At 38.8% G+C, this 18,255-nt stretch overlaps 2 protein-coding genes across 4 annotated transcripts in view; one reads left to right on the plus strand and one right to left on the minus strand.

Annotated features, from left to right (window-relative positions):
• cep89 (centrosomal protein 89) overlaps positions 1-18,255 on the plus strand; it is a 103,074-nt gene that overhangs the window by 31,492 nt on the left and 53,327 nt on the right. For all 3 annotated transcript variants that reach the window (XM_057362502.1, XM_057362416.1, XM_057362585.1), the window contains 3 exons: positions 4,167-4,334; positions 5,234-5,375; positions 5,949-6,038. In XM_057362502.1, the coding sequence (XP_057218485.1) occupies positions 4,167-4,334; positions 5,234-5,375; positions 5,949-6,038 (400 nt within the window). The remainder of the gene's footprint in view (positions 1-4,166; positions 4,335-5,233; positions 5,376-5,948; positions 6,039-18,255) is intronic.
• The window catches only part of zgc:165481 (uncharacterized protein LOC100073327 homolog), a 36,608-nt gene continuing 34,908 nt past the window's right edge, over positions 16,556-18,255 (minus strand). The window contains exon 2 of the mRNA XM_057363264.1: positions 16,556-17,895. Within this exon, the coding sequence (XP_057219247.1) occupies positions 17,108-17,881 (774 nt within the window). The 5' untranslated portion in view covers positions 17,882-17,895 and the 3' untranslated portion in view covers positions 16,556-17,107. The remainder of the gene's footprint in view (positions 17,896-18,255) is intronic.

Raw genomic sequence — 18,255 nt, forward strand, 5'->3', positions numbered from 1 at the left:
TGGGGAATTTCTACCGGTATATCGCAAACGATATAATATCGCCCATCCCTAACGAGCAGCTCTCCTCAAACCCCGCCAAGAGAATGGGACGACGATCTATTCGAAGAGAATCTGGCTCTGGCACCGAAAAAACCATGAGGGTATATCGGTCTGACAAAGTTTCTTCACGAAAATAAGAACAACGTGACGGACGAAATTTTGATGGAGAGTAACCGCGTAATAGGCTATGCGTTTAACAAAGAGTCTCGAGTTGTATAACCCTCTACAGCGCTGACAAAAAAGGCGAATATGTACCCGGACAAGATCCCTGCGTGGCGTTCCCTGACAAGGACTGGACGTTGTTTTACAACTACGTCTGGAAGGATTTAAACGACAGTCGCGGAGAATTTTTGACTGAAAATGTTTCTCATGGTCTTAAAATCTTTTAATCTGAAGATGTATGTTTAAATGTTTGAAATGACTTTAGTAGACAAAAATATAATCGTGGCAACATATTAATTTATTTTATTAGACGGCAAAAATTGAGGACCAAATAAAAAAAGCAGCCAAGAAATGAATAGATGAAATTTCTGCCAATACTATTGTAAAATCTTCCTACAAGGTGAAATTTCAAGAAGTTGCTCGATCATGCCAAGAGTACAATTTTGGAAAGGGTGGCTACTTTGAATATGCTATATATATTCTTTAGTCCTGCATATAGTTTTGATTTATTCTGGATGCTTTTAAACATAATTCCTAGATAAAGTTATGATGAGTACTATAATTCTAAAATGTGGCCTGTCAATTTGTAGTATTTTAGTAATTTATCTGTTTGATGAGGCTTCTAAAATGGGACTTCGGATCAGTTCAAAACAAATGAATCAGGTTGCTTGTTTCAGCCTAATTAAATAAAATAAAAAATGTACAGTTATTTATATTTACACCGTATTAAGCAACGGATGTCGCAAGCGTGCAGTATCTTGCCTGCACTGCGCATGTTAAATCATAATTTCAATTTTTTATGTCATAATTACGATTTTCAATCTCATAATTTCGTTTTTTAATCTCAGAATTATGATTTTCAATCTCATAATTTTGATTTTTTATCTCATAATTTTGATTTTCAATCTCATAATTATGACTTTCAATCTCATAATTATGACTTTTATCTCATAATTATGCCTTTTTATCTCATGATTTTGACGTTTTATCTCATAATTGACTTTTTATCTCATAATTTTGACTTTTTATCTCATAATTATGACTTTTCATCTCATAATTTCGATTTTTGTATCTCATAATTATGACTTTTTATCTCATAATTTTGACTTTTTATCTCATAATTATGACTTTTTATCTCATAATTTTAACTTTTTATCTCATAATTATGACTTTTTATCTCATAATTTCGATTTTGTATCTCATAATTATGACTTTTTATCTCATAATTTTGACTTTTTATCTCATAATTATGACTTTTTATCTCATAATTTCGATTTTGTATTTCATAATTATGAATTTTTAGAGTCTGATTTTTTTTATCACATGGCGGAAACGGGCTTCCATAGTTCTAAGGGGCTGTGTCCACCGAGGCGCATTTAGGGTCTGATCAGACAGAACGCGCCTCTTTTGAATTGTTTTCAGTTGGCAGGGAGCATTTTGCACGCTGCTTATGCACGCCGGACGCCTCGCGTTTCTGCCGCCTGCAGCACCTTCCGTTTTAGCGCTTTGAGTGCCCGAAGTTGAAAAAACTAAACTCTGAGCAGAAAAGCGCTTGACGTCATGTGTACTTTTTTCCATTGTCCAATCGAATGAGTGGAGAGGCGGGCCTTTCGATACGGTGACGGAACTTTACAGTTGATTGAAACGTCCGGAGACTGCAATGATGTAGAAGAAACATGTGCTGGCTGACACTTGTTAACTGAGAAAGGTCTGAGCAAATGCGTGTACCTTTAAAGTTTCTGATAAATAAGACAGTTAACAGGAACTAGAGCGCTCGCGCTAAAATCCTTGACTGACAGGACAGCTGTTTTGATGGTTACCTAGCAACATAAAAAAACCGCTGCGCGCTTCTCTTTTCAAAGAGTCAACCAAAAGAGCAGCGCAGCGCGCCTCGCGTTTTCGAACATGAAAAGCGCGTTCTGTGTGATCGTACGCTTACGCGGCTGAAAACGGCAGGAGCTCGGCTGAAAACTCCCGCTGCAGGCGCAGCGTTCTGCCCAAAGTTGAGCTTTTTTCAACTCAGGGCGCTCGGTCGAACGCCGGCGCTGAGCGTGAAAAAAACGCATGGCACCAGCGCAGAGCGCGGAAAAAACCCGTCAGCTGATGGCTTTTTTTTAAAGCGCAGCGTTACCATAGAAAACAATTGAAAAAACACGTCGGGCGCAGGCGTAAACGCCTCGGTGGACACAGCCTCTAAGCACAGTCTGAAACGGTTACAGTTATGTTTCCACGTGAGCCTGGTTCGACACAGCACGATAACAAACTGTTCTCGGCTCGGAATTTTCAGCACGGTTCTATAACCGTGCTGAATCGTGCTAATGAACGCACGGAGAGCCGTTATAGCTCAGTCTCTTGTGTTACCAAGGCATCGCGTGACGCATTTGTGTTTACATTCTAAAAATTTCCGTTATCAGCCCTGCGGTGGAAATTAAACCATTTACGTACCGGCTGGCATGGAACGGCATGGTGTGGAATGATTAAGCAACGAGAACGATTCGGCGCGATGGTGGAAAAGTGCTCTTTCGTTTCTAAAGGGGATTTTTACCTCGATTTTCATCCAAAATAGACAATGGGAAAGCAAATAATCGATACTGTTAATATTAATTTTGTAATGCATTTAGTTATTGCATGTAACACATCACCGCAATGCTCTGATTTAAATTGTGTAACAGGACAATTGTAAAGCAACCTTGTCAAATAAACGTTACTCTCTTGTAAGATTTGTTTAATTTTTACCTCCAATTTCGACTTTTTTTAAACAAGCGTTTTTACACAAAAGTTTTGCCTTGTGTGCTCAAACATAAATACGCAGTGGTATGCCCGGTTTCACACACAAGGCTTAAGACTAGTCCCAGACTAAAATAAAAGTTTGAGCTGTCTTAATTGAAAATAAATAGCCCTGCATATTAAAATATGTCGTTGCCATTGTTCTGTCTCAAGATGCACACCAGCAGTATTTTTATCCAAGGCATTTTAATAAAAGTGACTTACTGTAAATATCCTAATTTAACTAAGGCATAGTCCTGGCTTAAGCTAAGCCGTCTGTGAAACCGGGCCTATATTATACCCAGATGTATTTCGTATTAAACGTAAATGTTAACACATATATATTTGTAAAACTTTTAGAACAGCAATGTAAATTAAACAGTCACATACTGTGTTACTCTAATTAATAAATGTTTACTTAAGGCATTGTGTGTTTCTCTGGTGTCAAATGGATCACAGTTGCCCAGCTAGCCAAAATACTTGACTGTTACGTAACGTCAACGTAATCTTAAAACCAAACTTAGGTCGTGGTGGCGACCAGAAAGTGAAATTCCTGGATACGTCGCCTCGATGTAACCTCATAACTATTTTAGAGACTTTAAATAACATATATTGACACAGACTCAGACTTTTCATTTATATAGCTAAAACCTACATATTGACAGCAACAAATCAAATCGCATTCAAAACAGTATACAAACACGTTTAAAAACAACAAAGTGTTTGTTCAGATACTTAGCTTTATATAACAGTTATTTAAAACATATAGCATCGAGCATGATTCACGACAGATAAATAATTAGGCCTACAGAAGCATAAATATTACAAAAAAAACTTCAAATACAAGATATTTACTTAATGTGATTGCTGGTCTTTTTATACAGAGTTATATGTCCTCTTCAGGCGCCGTGTTGTATCCCGTTGCCGTTGTTAACTCTTAACCACCACCAGTGCTGTATATACCATAAAATAATAAAAATATAATGAAATTAAACCTAAAGCAATGTTTTTTTGCACTTTACACTCATTTACTTTTGTAAAAGCTGTTTATTTGTTGAGTAGTAATGAGTCTTACCTGATAAAACGAAATTTCCTGTCGGAAACATTTTTCTTATGTACGGATGTTCTGTTAAATACAGTTTTACCTTGAAACCTTTTCTATGTGTTTTTTTAAGTTATTGTGTGAATTTGCCTTTCAGGCAGCTGGAGGAACATGAGAAGGTGAAACATTCTGAGGCTGAAGAGTTGTTGGTTCGCATGAGTGCGCTGGAGGCAGAGAGAAAGATTCTGCTGTTGGACAAAACCAACCTTAGCACAAGCATGAAACACATCGAAACAGAGCTACAGCTTTCACAGCAGGCTAACAGGTACATTCGTGTACATACAGACTCACACAAACATGAGAACATACAGAAAACATATTTTACAGTATGAGTGTAATATGTGTATTGCTTTTTTATCTTGTACAGTGGAGGGCTCTTGTGTTATCCTGAAGGGTTTATTTTGTGATAATGACTGTCTGACTATACATTATCCTGCGTTTTTTACAGCTATTAACAAAGTAAATAAAATTACATTAAATATTAGTTTGAAAACATTTGACTTAATATGAGATGGAGTGATACAAGAGGCATTTAAAAATATTCAATTGCTAGAATGCTGCTAGAATTGGCCAGTCAGAATCAGGCGTTCCAGAGAGTCAAATAACAATTTTAGGATGGCTGGACAAACACCATCTAATATAGATATGTTATCCAAGCTCTGCAGTATATCTCATTTGCAGTTAGGTTCTAATGGTAAGCCTCTGTTAGCTATTGCCAAGTTTGGCAAAGAAAATATATCTCTGCAGTGCAGTGTAACGTGACAAAATATTATAAATGGTTCTGACTGTGAGAATGCATTTAGTTGGGTGGAGGAAGATCAGGATGAGTGATAGGCCATAGAAGCAGAGACAAATTATTTTGGCCAGAGGCCGCAAAGACAGGAGAACAGACAGGAAGCGTAATAGCAGCATTGGTAGATGAGAGATGAGAAACAGACTCTAACTCAACAACCAACAGCAGTAAATTCTGATGTAGGGAACTAAAGATCCAAACCAATAAGGTAGAGGCTTTTAAATTGCAGAAAACAATCAGAGACTTTGCAGAGGAGAAGAGGTCGAGAGTACAGCATTGTGACATAAACCTTTTAGATTTCAGTTAGTTATTCTTTGTATGTACATTGTTCTATAAAAAATTAAACTCACCATCTCTCTCTCCCTCCTTAGGAAGGCTCAGAGGCGTATAAGTATCCTGAAGCAACAGGTTGAAGACTCTTTAGAGAAAGAGCTCATCGCTCATCAGTACCTTGCAAACATTGTCACACTTGCAGAGAAAACCACCCATGAAAGAGATCAGCTCATGCATATGGTACGTCTATGGAAACTCACACACATGCTGGTTACAGCAAACCACTTTACGTTTACATTAATATGAATATGAATTTGAACTCTTAACACAGACCCCAGATCTTTGATGCACATTTGAATCTCGAATTGTTCACAGTTATCCATTTATGTTAACATAAAAAAGCGTTTTTTAACCAAGGACATACAGAACTTGCTGAAACCGTCTTTAAAGAAGTTACATTCAGACTCTGCATCAAATCATCTCCACAGGAACTGTTGTGTTTGAAGCAGAGCCTTAAGATCAGGGATTATGAAAGTTTCAGACACACACCCTTTTTACACACACACAGACAGAGTTTCACTGCTGCTCGGGGATATGTTTGTTACAGGGATCCTTTAAAGATTTGCCTTGCTTCTCTATGCCTTGCTGTGTTTCCAGTCTTTTTGCAATAACTGATGCCTCTCTCTCGCTTTCCTTGGTCTTGTCCCTACAACCTCTTCAATCATGATTATCCTCTGTGTCCCTCCTCTTCTGTGTCTTTCTCTCTCTCGCTCTAGCTGTGTAACCCGTCCTGTTCCCTCTCTCCATCCTTAGGCATCGTCTCTCGAGAAAGACAAACAGGGCGTTCTCACACGCATCATAGAAAGCACGGTCCATCTTGGAAAACTCCAGGAAAAAGTAAAGGTAAGGCTTGATGTGCCAGTGAAGTGTATTGGCCTGACATAAAGGGCTTTGTGTCCTTAAGATGAAATTTAAAGGCTGGATAGAAATTAGAGGGCACAAACAACGCAAGCACACATACAGTATGGCCTTTTTCCAGTATTAGTGCCCAGTCTGGAACCATTCTACATTTACATTTACATTCTGTACATTTACATTCTGTGAGATTTAAAGGGATAGTTCACCAAAAAATTGAAAATTCTGTTATTATTTACTCACGCTCTTGTCATTTCAAACCCATGTAAACACAAATTGGGGATTGCACCAACAAGGATTAAAGTAAACAGAGTTTAGAGCTAATCTAGGATTTGTTGATCCTAGTTTTAATTTAATTCATTCATGTTAAACAGAGATTAACAAATCGTGGATTAAAACTTTAACCTGTATTTAAACCGTTATATGCAGTTAATTTTGTCCGCCATGATGGATTTGCCGGTGTAACTAAACAGCAACAGTGTTTCACTGTCACGTAAAAAGGAAATAAACAGCTCGTGCATGTAAAAGAAACGTAATTTTGCTATTTAAAACCTCTCTCTGGATAATTTGTTGATCAGTCTGATCATCCATAAACACATTTCAGAAGCCTTGAGCGCCATGACAGCGTATGGATATGACAGTTGAGCCGCATCATTATCCTGCAGCTTGTGACTGGAGCGGACAATAAGAGAGAAGAGCGCTGTACGGGAATGACGAGCGGGTGAACCTCTGCCATTGATGCCGCTGCGGTAGGCGATTGTGTTTCCGGGGGTCGTGTTCTGTTGCTGGGTCGTGGGCTGTTTGCGGCAGCACCGCCGGCTGAGGTGCGCCTGTTCGGGATCGGACCGGACCACGATTTAGACAATACCGGTGTCCCTGGTCACTGGTGCCGCTAAAATAACCACTCTTCTCAGGATGTCGGTCTTTTCCCGTTTAATCACAGACGTTGTGCTTGTATGTATTGCATAAGAATGCAGGGCATCTTGAACTTGACGCTTCACAGCCGGCCACCCAGTTTATCAAACCACCGTGCCCTCACTCGTGCTGAGGTTTTTATTTATTTCCATTTTTATTTACAATAAACACATCACTGAAGCATGACATGACGCTTATGTGTCTGTTTCTGATCATTTTCCGGCACATTTTCTTATAAATGTGTTTTTTTTTTATTTAAACCTCCAGTAGCTGGTTTAAAGTTAATCCCTAACTGAGAGATAAATCAGAGTTTAAAATAATGGAGCAACAGAATTAAAGTTAATCTAGATTTACTGCAAAATTAAAACCTGGATCACATGATATCTTAAATATACCTGATTATTTTTAAACAAGGTTTACAGTTTGGTGCAACAGAATTATTAAATAAACCTTGATTTAATCTAGATTTAAGTCTAATCCTTGTTGGTGCAACCCACCCAAAGACTGATTTCTATTGTATAGTCTTAAAACCAATGCAAATCAATGGGTACCGCCGTTGTTCGGTAACCAACATTCTTCGAAAGAGGGTAAGTAAGTGATGACAGAAGTTTCATTTTTGGGTAAACTGTCCCTTTAATGCCAGTTAATGGATATCCTGTTCCTATGTAGCGTTGCAAGGGAGTTGCAATCCCGCCAGATCCCTACGCTTTGCAAACGAACGATGTCTTGTAGTGCCATGCCAAAACGGGAAAAAAATCACTCTCATGTACATTCTCTGGATCTGTTCCACATTTGTGGAATGATCTGCCCGCTGCTACAAGATCAGCAGATTCTGTAGCCATCTTTAAGAATCGTCTGAAAACACATCACTTCCGTCAACACCTGACTGATTAGTTCTGACTTCTATTTCTTCTCTACTCTTTCTATCCTTAAAAAAAACGTAGTTTTTTATACTGTGGTAGGCTATATGAGGACAGTTTTACTGCACTTATGCTTTTTGTTGTCCGTATGTTGTTCCAATTGCTTCTATTGTTTACCTCATTTGTAAGTCGCTTTGGATGAAAGCGTCTGCTAAATGACTAAATGTAGGTGTGGTTTTGAGTGAGAGAAGGATGTTATATGCTGACACACCAACCTTGATTTACTGTACTTTGTATGAAGAGCTTTATGAAGAGGTTTAGTATTGATGGCTCTGCGTTAACACTTATTAAAGATTCAACACAGAGAGCGACACACACACAGAACGCTGACTTACAGATTCATAGAGCCTTATTAAATGACCCTGTCTGTCTGACATTTCCAATAAGAGGTCAATCCAGACACTCACAGGCCTCCCACACTCAGCAGCTCTATAATTAACATTTCAAATGGAGGGTTATTTTAGTTAGTTCCCACTGTAACAGCAGTTTGGTTCAGATCCTGTCTGTGTTTGGATTGAGTGCCGTGTGATTGGATGCCTCTGAATGAATGTGTCAGTCTATATTTGTGATGTTCTATATTTGTGTTTTTTCCCTTGAGTGAGATCTGCTCCCCTTTATTTCTCCTGCTGTGGACAAGTCAACCCCAATGGATTTGCTTTAGTTACAAGTCAAAGATGAGCTGTGGGTCACATACTGTACATGCAGATATTAGACCGTTGTAAATGAGACATTTGAGATGTGCTTTAATTCATGATGTGGATGAATGTGGATTCATTCTTTCTGACTACTATTTGTCTAAGACAAGGTCTAAACGGGCAATGAGTGGCGTGACAAAAATAATTTGTTCCAATTTGCATAAATTGAATGAAGTCGTCCTTGGCTTTGCTTTGTGCATTGCAGACATGTAATGTAGCAAAAAAATGTGTGTGAAGTTTGTGTTCTAAAGCAATACATGAATTGAAGGTTTTTTTCTTCACCAAACCAAAATCCATTTTCTCTGTTGTCTGTGTTGCACTGCAATTGTTTGTGTTTGCCTTATTGGTTTTAAAGTCACCATGCAGTCCATTGAACTGTGATATTGCCTCTCTGCATGGATTAGATAATTTTTTTGTGCACTGACTGGTTTTTCCTTTCCAAAACAAACACAATGACAGTTGTTATTTCAGTACAATGCTGTAACCGCCATAGACAGAAGAAAAAAGAGAAATGTTTTCCCTTAAAGACTACATATTACGAGATCATGTAAATTACATTTCATGCAGTGTGTAATGTTGCCATGTGTGAATGTAAGCAGTCTGCCAAGTTGTAAAGAATGAATAACAAAGTTATTGGCTTGGAAAAAAGGGAGTCGACTCTGAATCACGCAAACGAGTTGTGCCCTAGTCCGATTCGCGAACCGCCACAGAAATACGTCACTACGTCATGTTTTGTATTTTCTAGTCAAAGTTCACAAGCTCTTCTGAGCATATGTGAACTCTGTATGGTTTAGGGTGTGTTCATATATGCCATGTTTGGTTCGATTAAAACGGACTCTGGTGCGATCGCTCTGATGTGCGGTTTATTTGTGTAAGTGTGAACGCTGCCACCCAAACCCTGGTGCGTACCAAACAAGCGGACCTAGACCGCTGAATAGATGAGTCTCGGTCCACTGTCAAACGAACTCCGGCACGGTTCGACTGAAATATGACCGCATAAAAGGCATCGAACCGAACCAAAAACAGGAAGTGATAACAATATACGACCCTAAAATCAAGTGATTTGGTAATATAAAGGGAGTGTTTATTAGATCTGTGCTTGGGCATGTAATGGAGGAATTCCTGGCGCCGTTTTGACTGCTTTAAACACTTCATGAGGTTAGGACCAAAAGAACCGAAAGAACCGAACTACAAATATGAACGCACCCAAAGTTTGCAAGGTTTGTGTTCGATAACATTATCATTAAACAGTTACTTTTTTACTGAACAGTAAAGCATCCCAGTGCGGTTCCGGTGTTTTGTCAGCATAAATGGATGTACATTTTTTAAGCTCATTTGGTTGTATTTTATTTAGCAATTTTACTGACTAAGGGGCTGTATCCACCGAGGCGCTTTTATGCGGCTGAAACGCCAGGAGCTCGGCTGAAAGCGCCTGCTACAGGCGCAGCATTCTGCCCAAAGTTTTCAACTCTGGGCGCCCTGTCGAATTGTGGGGAAAACGCATAGCGCCGAGCACGGAAAAAAAAACGCCAGCTGCTCGCGTTTTCAAAAAACGTGACGTTTCCATTGGAAACAATTGGAAAAACAAGCCATACGCCAGCAGAAGGGGACACGGCCCCTAATATATTAGCGTTTACCACTTTGACTATTAACATCATCATTCAGTTCACCTTCACTTTTGTCTTCTAGCGGATGAGGAGGCTTTCATTATAGGCAGACAGATAGCAGCAGAAGGGATGGGGCGGCGGGAGGGATCTGCAATCAGGGTGCTGCTGGGAAAATGTTACATGTAGTGCTAGAACACAATTCATTTTTTAACGAGTATAGGCACAGTTCCTTAAAACTGTCACACATTGCTTTAACAACATCCTCTGTGTGCAGAGTTCAAAGGTTTTTGATGGTTATGATTTTAAAGGAACAAAACATGTAACCTAAACATAATATTAATTATTTAAAACTTTGAATTCACATTTAACTCTTCACATGTTCTGACCACTTAAAGCAAATTCAATTTCATTATAATTTTTTCTTGTACAAAACATTTGGGGAATCTTTTTTACATTAGCTTTATGATTACTTGAGACTATGATTGAGACTCTTTTCTTTCTTTCCTCTGTCACATTTTCTGTCACATTTCTCCTGTTGTGTTCCCTTCCTTCTTACCTCCACTCTCTCTCTCTCTCTCTTCCGTCTCCTGGTGGCTAATTACACAGAACAGATGCTAGACACGCAGAGTAAATACATGCAGAAAATCACTAATCACTACCTCACAGAAGGTGGCGAAATAAAAAATAGAGATCAACAAAGTAAACACTAAGCACGACACATTGACAGAATAAGACTTGAGCACAGCCATAAAAGCAATACAGGAAACGTTGCTGTTTTTGAGGGTAAGGTGTAGGTGATAGTAAATAGAATGTCTGTACAGATGCAGCATCCAGCCTGTCTTGAGAGTGTATTTGTGAGGCATAGAGGACAAGGTACTCTGTGTGCTTGCTAGTGTTCTGGCATGCTTCCTGCCCAGAGTCAGAACACTGTCCTCTAAACAGCCGATCTGAACAAACTGCCAGAAGCTGTTCTTCTCTGCTTGAAACACACACACACACACACACACACACACACACACACACACACACATGTTGGGTTTCCATGTTTTATGGGGACATTCCATAGACGCAATGGTTTTTATACTGTACAAACTGTATATCATATTCCCTACCCCTAACCCTAACAATCACAAAAAACTTTCTGCTCTTTTAGATTTTCAAAAAAGTTAATTCTGTATGATTCATAAGCTTGTTTCCTCACGGGGACCAAAAAAATGTCCCCACAAGGACAAGGGTTTTGGATATTGCCATCTTTGTGGGGATATTTTGTCCCCATACCGTAGGGTTTACCCTACCCACGCATTCACACACACACACACACACACACACACACAGTGTGTTTTTCTGCACAGATGGCTGAATGATTGATGGCTATTGCAGATGATTTATGGGTTATGAGATCAGTTATGATGAAGTACTGCAGATGTTCCACTCCCATCAACACTTTGACTTTCTGCCCCATTTAATTAGTAGCTATGGATTATTTAAGTACAATACAATGCGTAACTATTTGAATGAATGAAGAAATGAATGGGTAACACTTTACAATAAGGTTGCATTTGTTAACATTAGTAAAAGCGTTAGCTAACATGAACTAACAATGAGCAATATAGTTTTTTAGCATCTATCAATCTTAATGTCAATACAATTAATAATAGTTCATGGTGCATTAACTAATGTTAACAGTGTTTGATTTTAAAATGTATTAGCAAATGCTAAAATCAACATAAACTATAAGATTAATAAATGCTGTAGAAAGGCAATTTCTTGCAAATGTCAACCTTAAGATAAAAACAATACCAAAGGTTTTCACCATACTGACAGGTCAGATGTCAATATTTGGTGGTTTAAATGCCCCTTTGAAAGCATTTTTTAAAGCATAGATTTCCCTAGTAACATAAGTGAATTGTCACATCCAGAACAGTCCATATTCCTCATAAATGGGCACATGAAAATTTAAATAAAATAACTATTTTATGTTCTATAAAGAGCTATCCCTTCTCCATTTGTTGGGTGTTATTGCTTCTGGTTTGTACATTTAAATTCACAGAAACTTTTAAAATAGAAAACTTGTGCATAGACTATATTTTTCTGGACTGGACTATGTCTGGACTATTATCTGGGGTTTGGTAAAATATAAGCAGATGATTCAATATATTGGTAATATATAGTTTTTACTAAAAATATCACATCCATAAAACTGGAATTGCCCAGAAGTATTACTCATTGTTAGAGCATTTAAATATGTTAATAAGTTAATTGTTAATAAGTGCAACCTTATTGTAAAATGTTACCGAAGGACAAATATAACAATATAACATTTTCATTGAGGTCGGATATTTATTCATTCATATACCGTAAACTTTTTACTCACTTCATTATTCAAGGACAACAGTCACAGATTCATAAACATGATTTCATGTTTTAAAAGTGCTGTTGGTGCTTATTTTGTTTTGATTTACAGGCTTTTGACATGTGAATGAAGTAAGTAATATGATTTTTATCTATTCATATATTTTGGGGTGAATTTGAATTAAACCTAACTGAGGCTCATTTTTATATTACTTCTGGTCAGCTAGCATCCTACTTCACCAGCAGAAGGGCTCGACTAAAGATGGAGTGGTGTGGATTGTGTGTATTTTTCCATGTGTGCTCTGTTCTGTTCACACAGTAAAGTTCACATGCTTTCTCCATTCCATCCTGATGCGAACTGTCGCTATAGTAACAGCAGGAACACAGGCTGGCCTACGTCTTCATGGCTCCCGAGAGCTCTGACATGATGAGTGTAAAGCTACAGGCTGTTTTGCTTCAATATTTCATAAGCGTGTGTGTGTGTGTGTGTGTGTGTGTGTATGTGCATGCACATCAGAACAGTTGAAAGTAATTACTTCCTTTTTTCTTCTATTAATTTCAAAAATGATAAAATGAGACTTCTCTGCTGAAATCAGATGAGGATGTGTCTTCACAATGTGCTGGATATTGAAATCATTGAAGTCTTACACATAATGACTGGGAGAGCACAATGTTCAGAGAGAGAGAGAGAAAGAGAGTGCTATTACAGTTGTAAGCGTTGTGTTCCTTTGAGTTATTTTTGAGTCTCTTGTTCTCTCCTGTGCTCTCTCAGGCTGAAGTGATGTGATAGATTGCATGTAATGCCATGCGTGATCTTTTTAGAAAATGGAAGAGCTTCATGCATGGGCTGCAGGGGAGAAAAGTATTTTTGTCACAGTTGCAGGATATGAATGACTGTGAGAGTAATTTATATTTTATTTCAAGTGATATCATCCAGTGGCGACAACATTGAAATATTTGGAGGCAGTCCTTCATCTTCATTCATTATTTTTACAAGAAGTATTACTTAAAGACTCAAAGAATATTATAAAATAAATAAAGCATTATTTTAATCGGAAAACTGGAGTCGAACTAAAATACTTTTACATTTTAGGTATATTTTTTATATTTTATTTTGGAGTTGGGATGCTAGTGTGTAAATGATTTTGTAAGATTTTATTTGTGAAGTGCTTTTAAACTACAAACTTTAAAACCATAATTATTGTTCAGAATTTGGATTCTTGCTGGATTAATGCTAAACACTTTTGTTTTTTTCTTAACTTCAGAAACATTTTAAATGGCTCCTGTGCTCAGTAATGAATTTGTAGTGCAGCTTACACAGCTCCTTGTGATGTTAGTTTGTAACAGAATGACATGCTAAATAAACTGTATCATTCTGTTTCACCATTCCATCCTCTAAATACATGCAAGTATGTTTCTTTACGAGCACAGTCAGGACTGATGAGCGATTTGTCTAGAAAATGTAGCAATTTGCACAGCCTGCGATGTGAAAAATGCTTCATGAATTGAACGTGAAGTGTGGCTAGATGGGCATTGTCAAGTTTGTTGTCTGTCGATATTTTCAAGGGAAAAATGTGTTTGATTCTCTTTAGAAATCTCAGATTCTCAGAGTCTCATGATGATGTGAGACCTGAGAGTTTTATGGACATTAGCCCAATTCTGTAGACACTTCCACTTTTTGTCAATTAGGCTGCTTAGTGGGGCTTAGCACACCTTTTTTTTACAGCAGTAAACCTGTCTTAAACCCTATTCGCACGGGATTAGTATTACCTGGGGACCACTAGTCATTTGTAATAATTGCAGAGGTTGTCTGTGATCTTAATCCCGTGCGAATCGGCCATGTCTGGAATTTCTAAAGTAAAAATTCCCCCTCAAATTACCTACCATATTTTGATGAACACCGAGGTCCTGTGAATATTAGTCCCGTGCTAATCGGCATCTCTGTGATTTGTCGGGCTCATATATCATTTTTCAAGGTTTTATCCACCGGTTGCGAATAATGGAGGCTGTGTTGAAGTGTTTAGATATAATTTCGGGTGCTAGGTCATATCCATACCTGCCAACACTGTCGTTTTGGCCGGGAGTCTCCCGTTTTGTTATTTCTCATGGAAACTCTCGTAACATGTGAGACTCACGATCGCGGTGATCTGTCCGGTTCACGATCGCGGGTCTCAAATGCTGACAGGTACGGTCATATATCATTATACACCATACAACTATAGGCTATACAAACTATACGCAAAGCCTTGCCATCATATCCGAGAAATAAGTCTGTAAATTTGAGTAAAATCAGAGGCTTCACTTATCCCGTGCGAATGCGCCACATGAAATACAGATATGGGGAGGTAATTTCTAAATCACATGAGGTCCCCAGATAATACTAATCCCGTGTGAATAGGGCTTTAGTGAACCAGAAGTCACACTTTTGTACTGCAATGTGGCCTGATTTTGATGAAATAATATGACATAAATTTTGGATTGGTTGCACAGATGAATAGTTCACCACAAAACTAGTAATGTGAACTAACAAAATAAATAGGGTAAATTTTGGTCTTATAGAGACTTCAAAACAAGCATATATTCAATGTTTCTTCATTGACAATCCTCACTCTGTTGCTACTAATTAAGATTTCAGATTCAGATTTGACAGTACTAGAACAACTGAGTGACTGGCTCGTGTGCGTGTGTGTGTGTTGAGCGAGAGTATAAGAGAGTATGATTCTACCAAACAATCTGTTTAATCTGTTTGTTCATTATAAAAGCATTCTGGAAGCAGAAATAGGAAAAGATTTGCAAAGAAAGAGACAAATAATTGGATGCATGGTTGAATTAATAGGGACATGTGAAGGTAGAAATAAGGGAAATGGGTGCAAGTTTGTGGAAAGAAGGAAAGTTAAGGTTCCCAAAGGAGGAGAGAATATTGTGTGTAAATTATTCAGGGGTTATTAAAATTCATGCCGCACATTTGCCTGAAATGGCAGAAAAAAGAGGTTGAATATTTGATTGTGTGTATAAATATGGTCCTAAATGGAATTTTGTGACATTATAAATTGCCTGTTTTTGGCTGTGTTGTGAGTGTGGCGTGTTGGGATTAGGAGGTTTGATAAAGAGTTTAGTTGTTGTTAAGCAAAGCATATTTTTTATGCAAATGTTGGTATTGCTCATTTTTCTGTGTTAAATTATAGGAGAAATCAAAATCGATCCAGTCTTTGAGATTTGATTGTACACAAACCCAAGGCATTGCCTAGTGACTGAGATGTGTGACAGAATTCAAAATCTCACTCTGTAAATCAAGTTCAGAATGATGAATGGTTCATATTGGAACTCAAGATTAAGACCCTATAAAGAACCTTCAGGGAGATGAAACACTGGGGTTGAGTGAAATATAACAGAGCTGCTGTGGTTGTAAGAGTCAATGTAACCATTTAACCAGGTATACTGTAGATTTTAGATTAAGCTTAAAGTTTAGGTTAAGACTCTAAGATATGAATCTAAGTGCTTAATGGAATAGTAAAAGGCAAGTTTTTTTGGCCCAAGAGGACTCACCTTAGCTACAGTATGACTATGAGATCATCATGTAGGAAATGTTGCTGTTCCAGGCCAGGTGTCACCTAATTCAGATAACATCTTCCACTTATATCACACAATAACACATTTTTCCTGCGTCTGCCTCTCTCAGAGCAGTGCTATATGGACCGTTTGTGCTCGGTTATTGAATTCCTGGGGCGTTTTCATTGTGTCACTTCACCCAAGAAATATGGAAAACCATTTTATTTTGTGTCACTACATCATATGTCAAAAAGACATTTTCACATTCTGATGTCAGTGAGAGAGCGTGTATGAAAAACTGTAGTGTCAGGTTCCTCCTGTTGCCTTATGAGATTGGATACATTCATGAGTTTCATAGTCCCAATGTAACACTGACACACTCCAAGGAGTCTGGGAGTGTCTTTTGTGCTAGGTGTTGTTAAACAGATAAACAAAACAACAATGTGAATCAAATCTTTTTATTGAAATTCCTTTTTACCCAAGTGGCTTCCCACCCTTTCACTTTGTAATACCTAACAGTTTTTAACAAGACACAATCGAGCAGTCTTAAATTGTAACAGTTCTGCTCGTGGAGCCTTATTATAATGGCTGAGTGAATCAGGGCACGCAGTTTATTTCACAGCAATGAGAATTATCCACAGTGAAACCTATTATGGACGTTTGCTATGCTTTGCTATACATGTAAAGCTTCCCTCCAAGTCCTTTGAGAAACTCCCCCTCAAGAATCACATCTGATCTGCATTGGAACATTTTGGGTCAACTGTTTACCCCACAATGTTTTAGGGCTGGAGGGGTGTGTGCTGAGACTGTTTAAACTAATAGTCTAACCTCCAGGCTGACCTTTTTGTTTAATGCTTCACAGCCTTCTTATCAAAGCTGCTTGTGGACATCCCTTTAAAGCAAGATTGCACCAATTCCATTTTATTTGCAGCAAGGAGATTCAGGGAGCTTATGTTTTCTCTTCTCAGTGTGGTACGATGAAGTAGCCTATGATTTTCCACCGGTGTATTTTATTCCAGTCACCCCCTGTTGGAGCAGTCACACATACCCTGGCACAGACACTGGCAAAAGCCGTAGACCAGACAGACTGTGAGACTGGATGGCACCAAGCTCACACACACGATCCCCAGAGTCACTCTCTGGATCACTAGCAAATAGATGCCAAGCGGCAGCGAACCAAAGTAGAAAAAGCCCAACAGCCACACCAGGACCCGCGGCACGTGATTACAGAACTTGGAGAGCGCGTCTTGGTCAACCGCTGCGCTGTTGGATGCTACAGAAACAGAGTCCAGACTGTGCTCTCCGTAGTAATCGGAACTGGCATTTTGGCTGGGCGAACGTTGCTGGTCCCGCTGCACCTCCATGATGGTGATGACCAGGCAGTTGGAGGAGTCGTGGGAGGTGCTCTCATCTGAGGACAGGCTCTTGGGTGTCAGCACTACCTCCTTACTGTGGTCCGAGCTCCAGGACTTGTCCCGCACTGTCAGACGGGACATGATGTTTGAGTCATCTGGGAGTCCCGCCACTTCGTACTCGCAGACCTGCGTTTCATGACGGCAGAAAGGGCAGCTAATGGAGCTAGAGCCGTCGCCCATGTCCAGGATTTTATTGAGGCATCTGCCGCACACGCGGTGCAGGCAGTCCAGAATCTTGGGCCGGCGGCTGTGTGCGTTGTAGCGCTGATAGCAGATTTTGCACTCCAGCTCATCGCTGGTGGTGCTGTTGAGGCTGGTGTTTGCATTTGCACTGGCGTTGGCGGAGTTCTCCTCCGTTCCATCCCGAGCACTGCTCATCGTGGCCTCATGCTCTGGGAAACAGGGACAGGATGTACACACATGAGTTTTACAAAACAATATGACACAGTTAGAATGATTCAATGCAGTTAGCTACCTTAATTCAGGAGAGACATATTCCTCAAATGTAATAATGATTTACCAGATGTTTAATGACATATTGTGTGCATGTTTTCTTTGCTATTCATCAATGTTAATAAGATAAAGTTAATAATTAAAATTTGAATGAGTTTTCTGTCATAGCCATGGAGTGGACACATTCATGTTTTATGTGAATTCCCCGTCAGAGTTTTTAAAGTTGACAGCCAGTGCAAGATTTTTTATTTTTTTCACAAAACTTTCATGGCCACAGTGTTTACCCAGCACTATTTCCT

The sequence above is a fragment of the Triplophysa rosa genome, linkage group LG1 (assembly GCF_024868665.1).
Source record: "Triplophysa rosa linkage group LG1, Trosa_1v2, whole genome shotgun sequence".
Lineage (NCBI taxonomy): Eukaryota > Metazoa > Chordata > Actinopteri > Cypriniformes > Nemacheilidae > Triplophysa > Triplophysa rosa.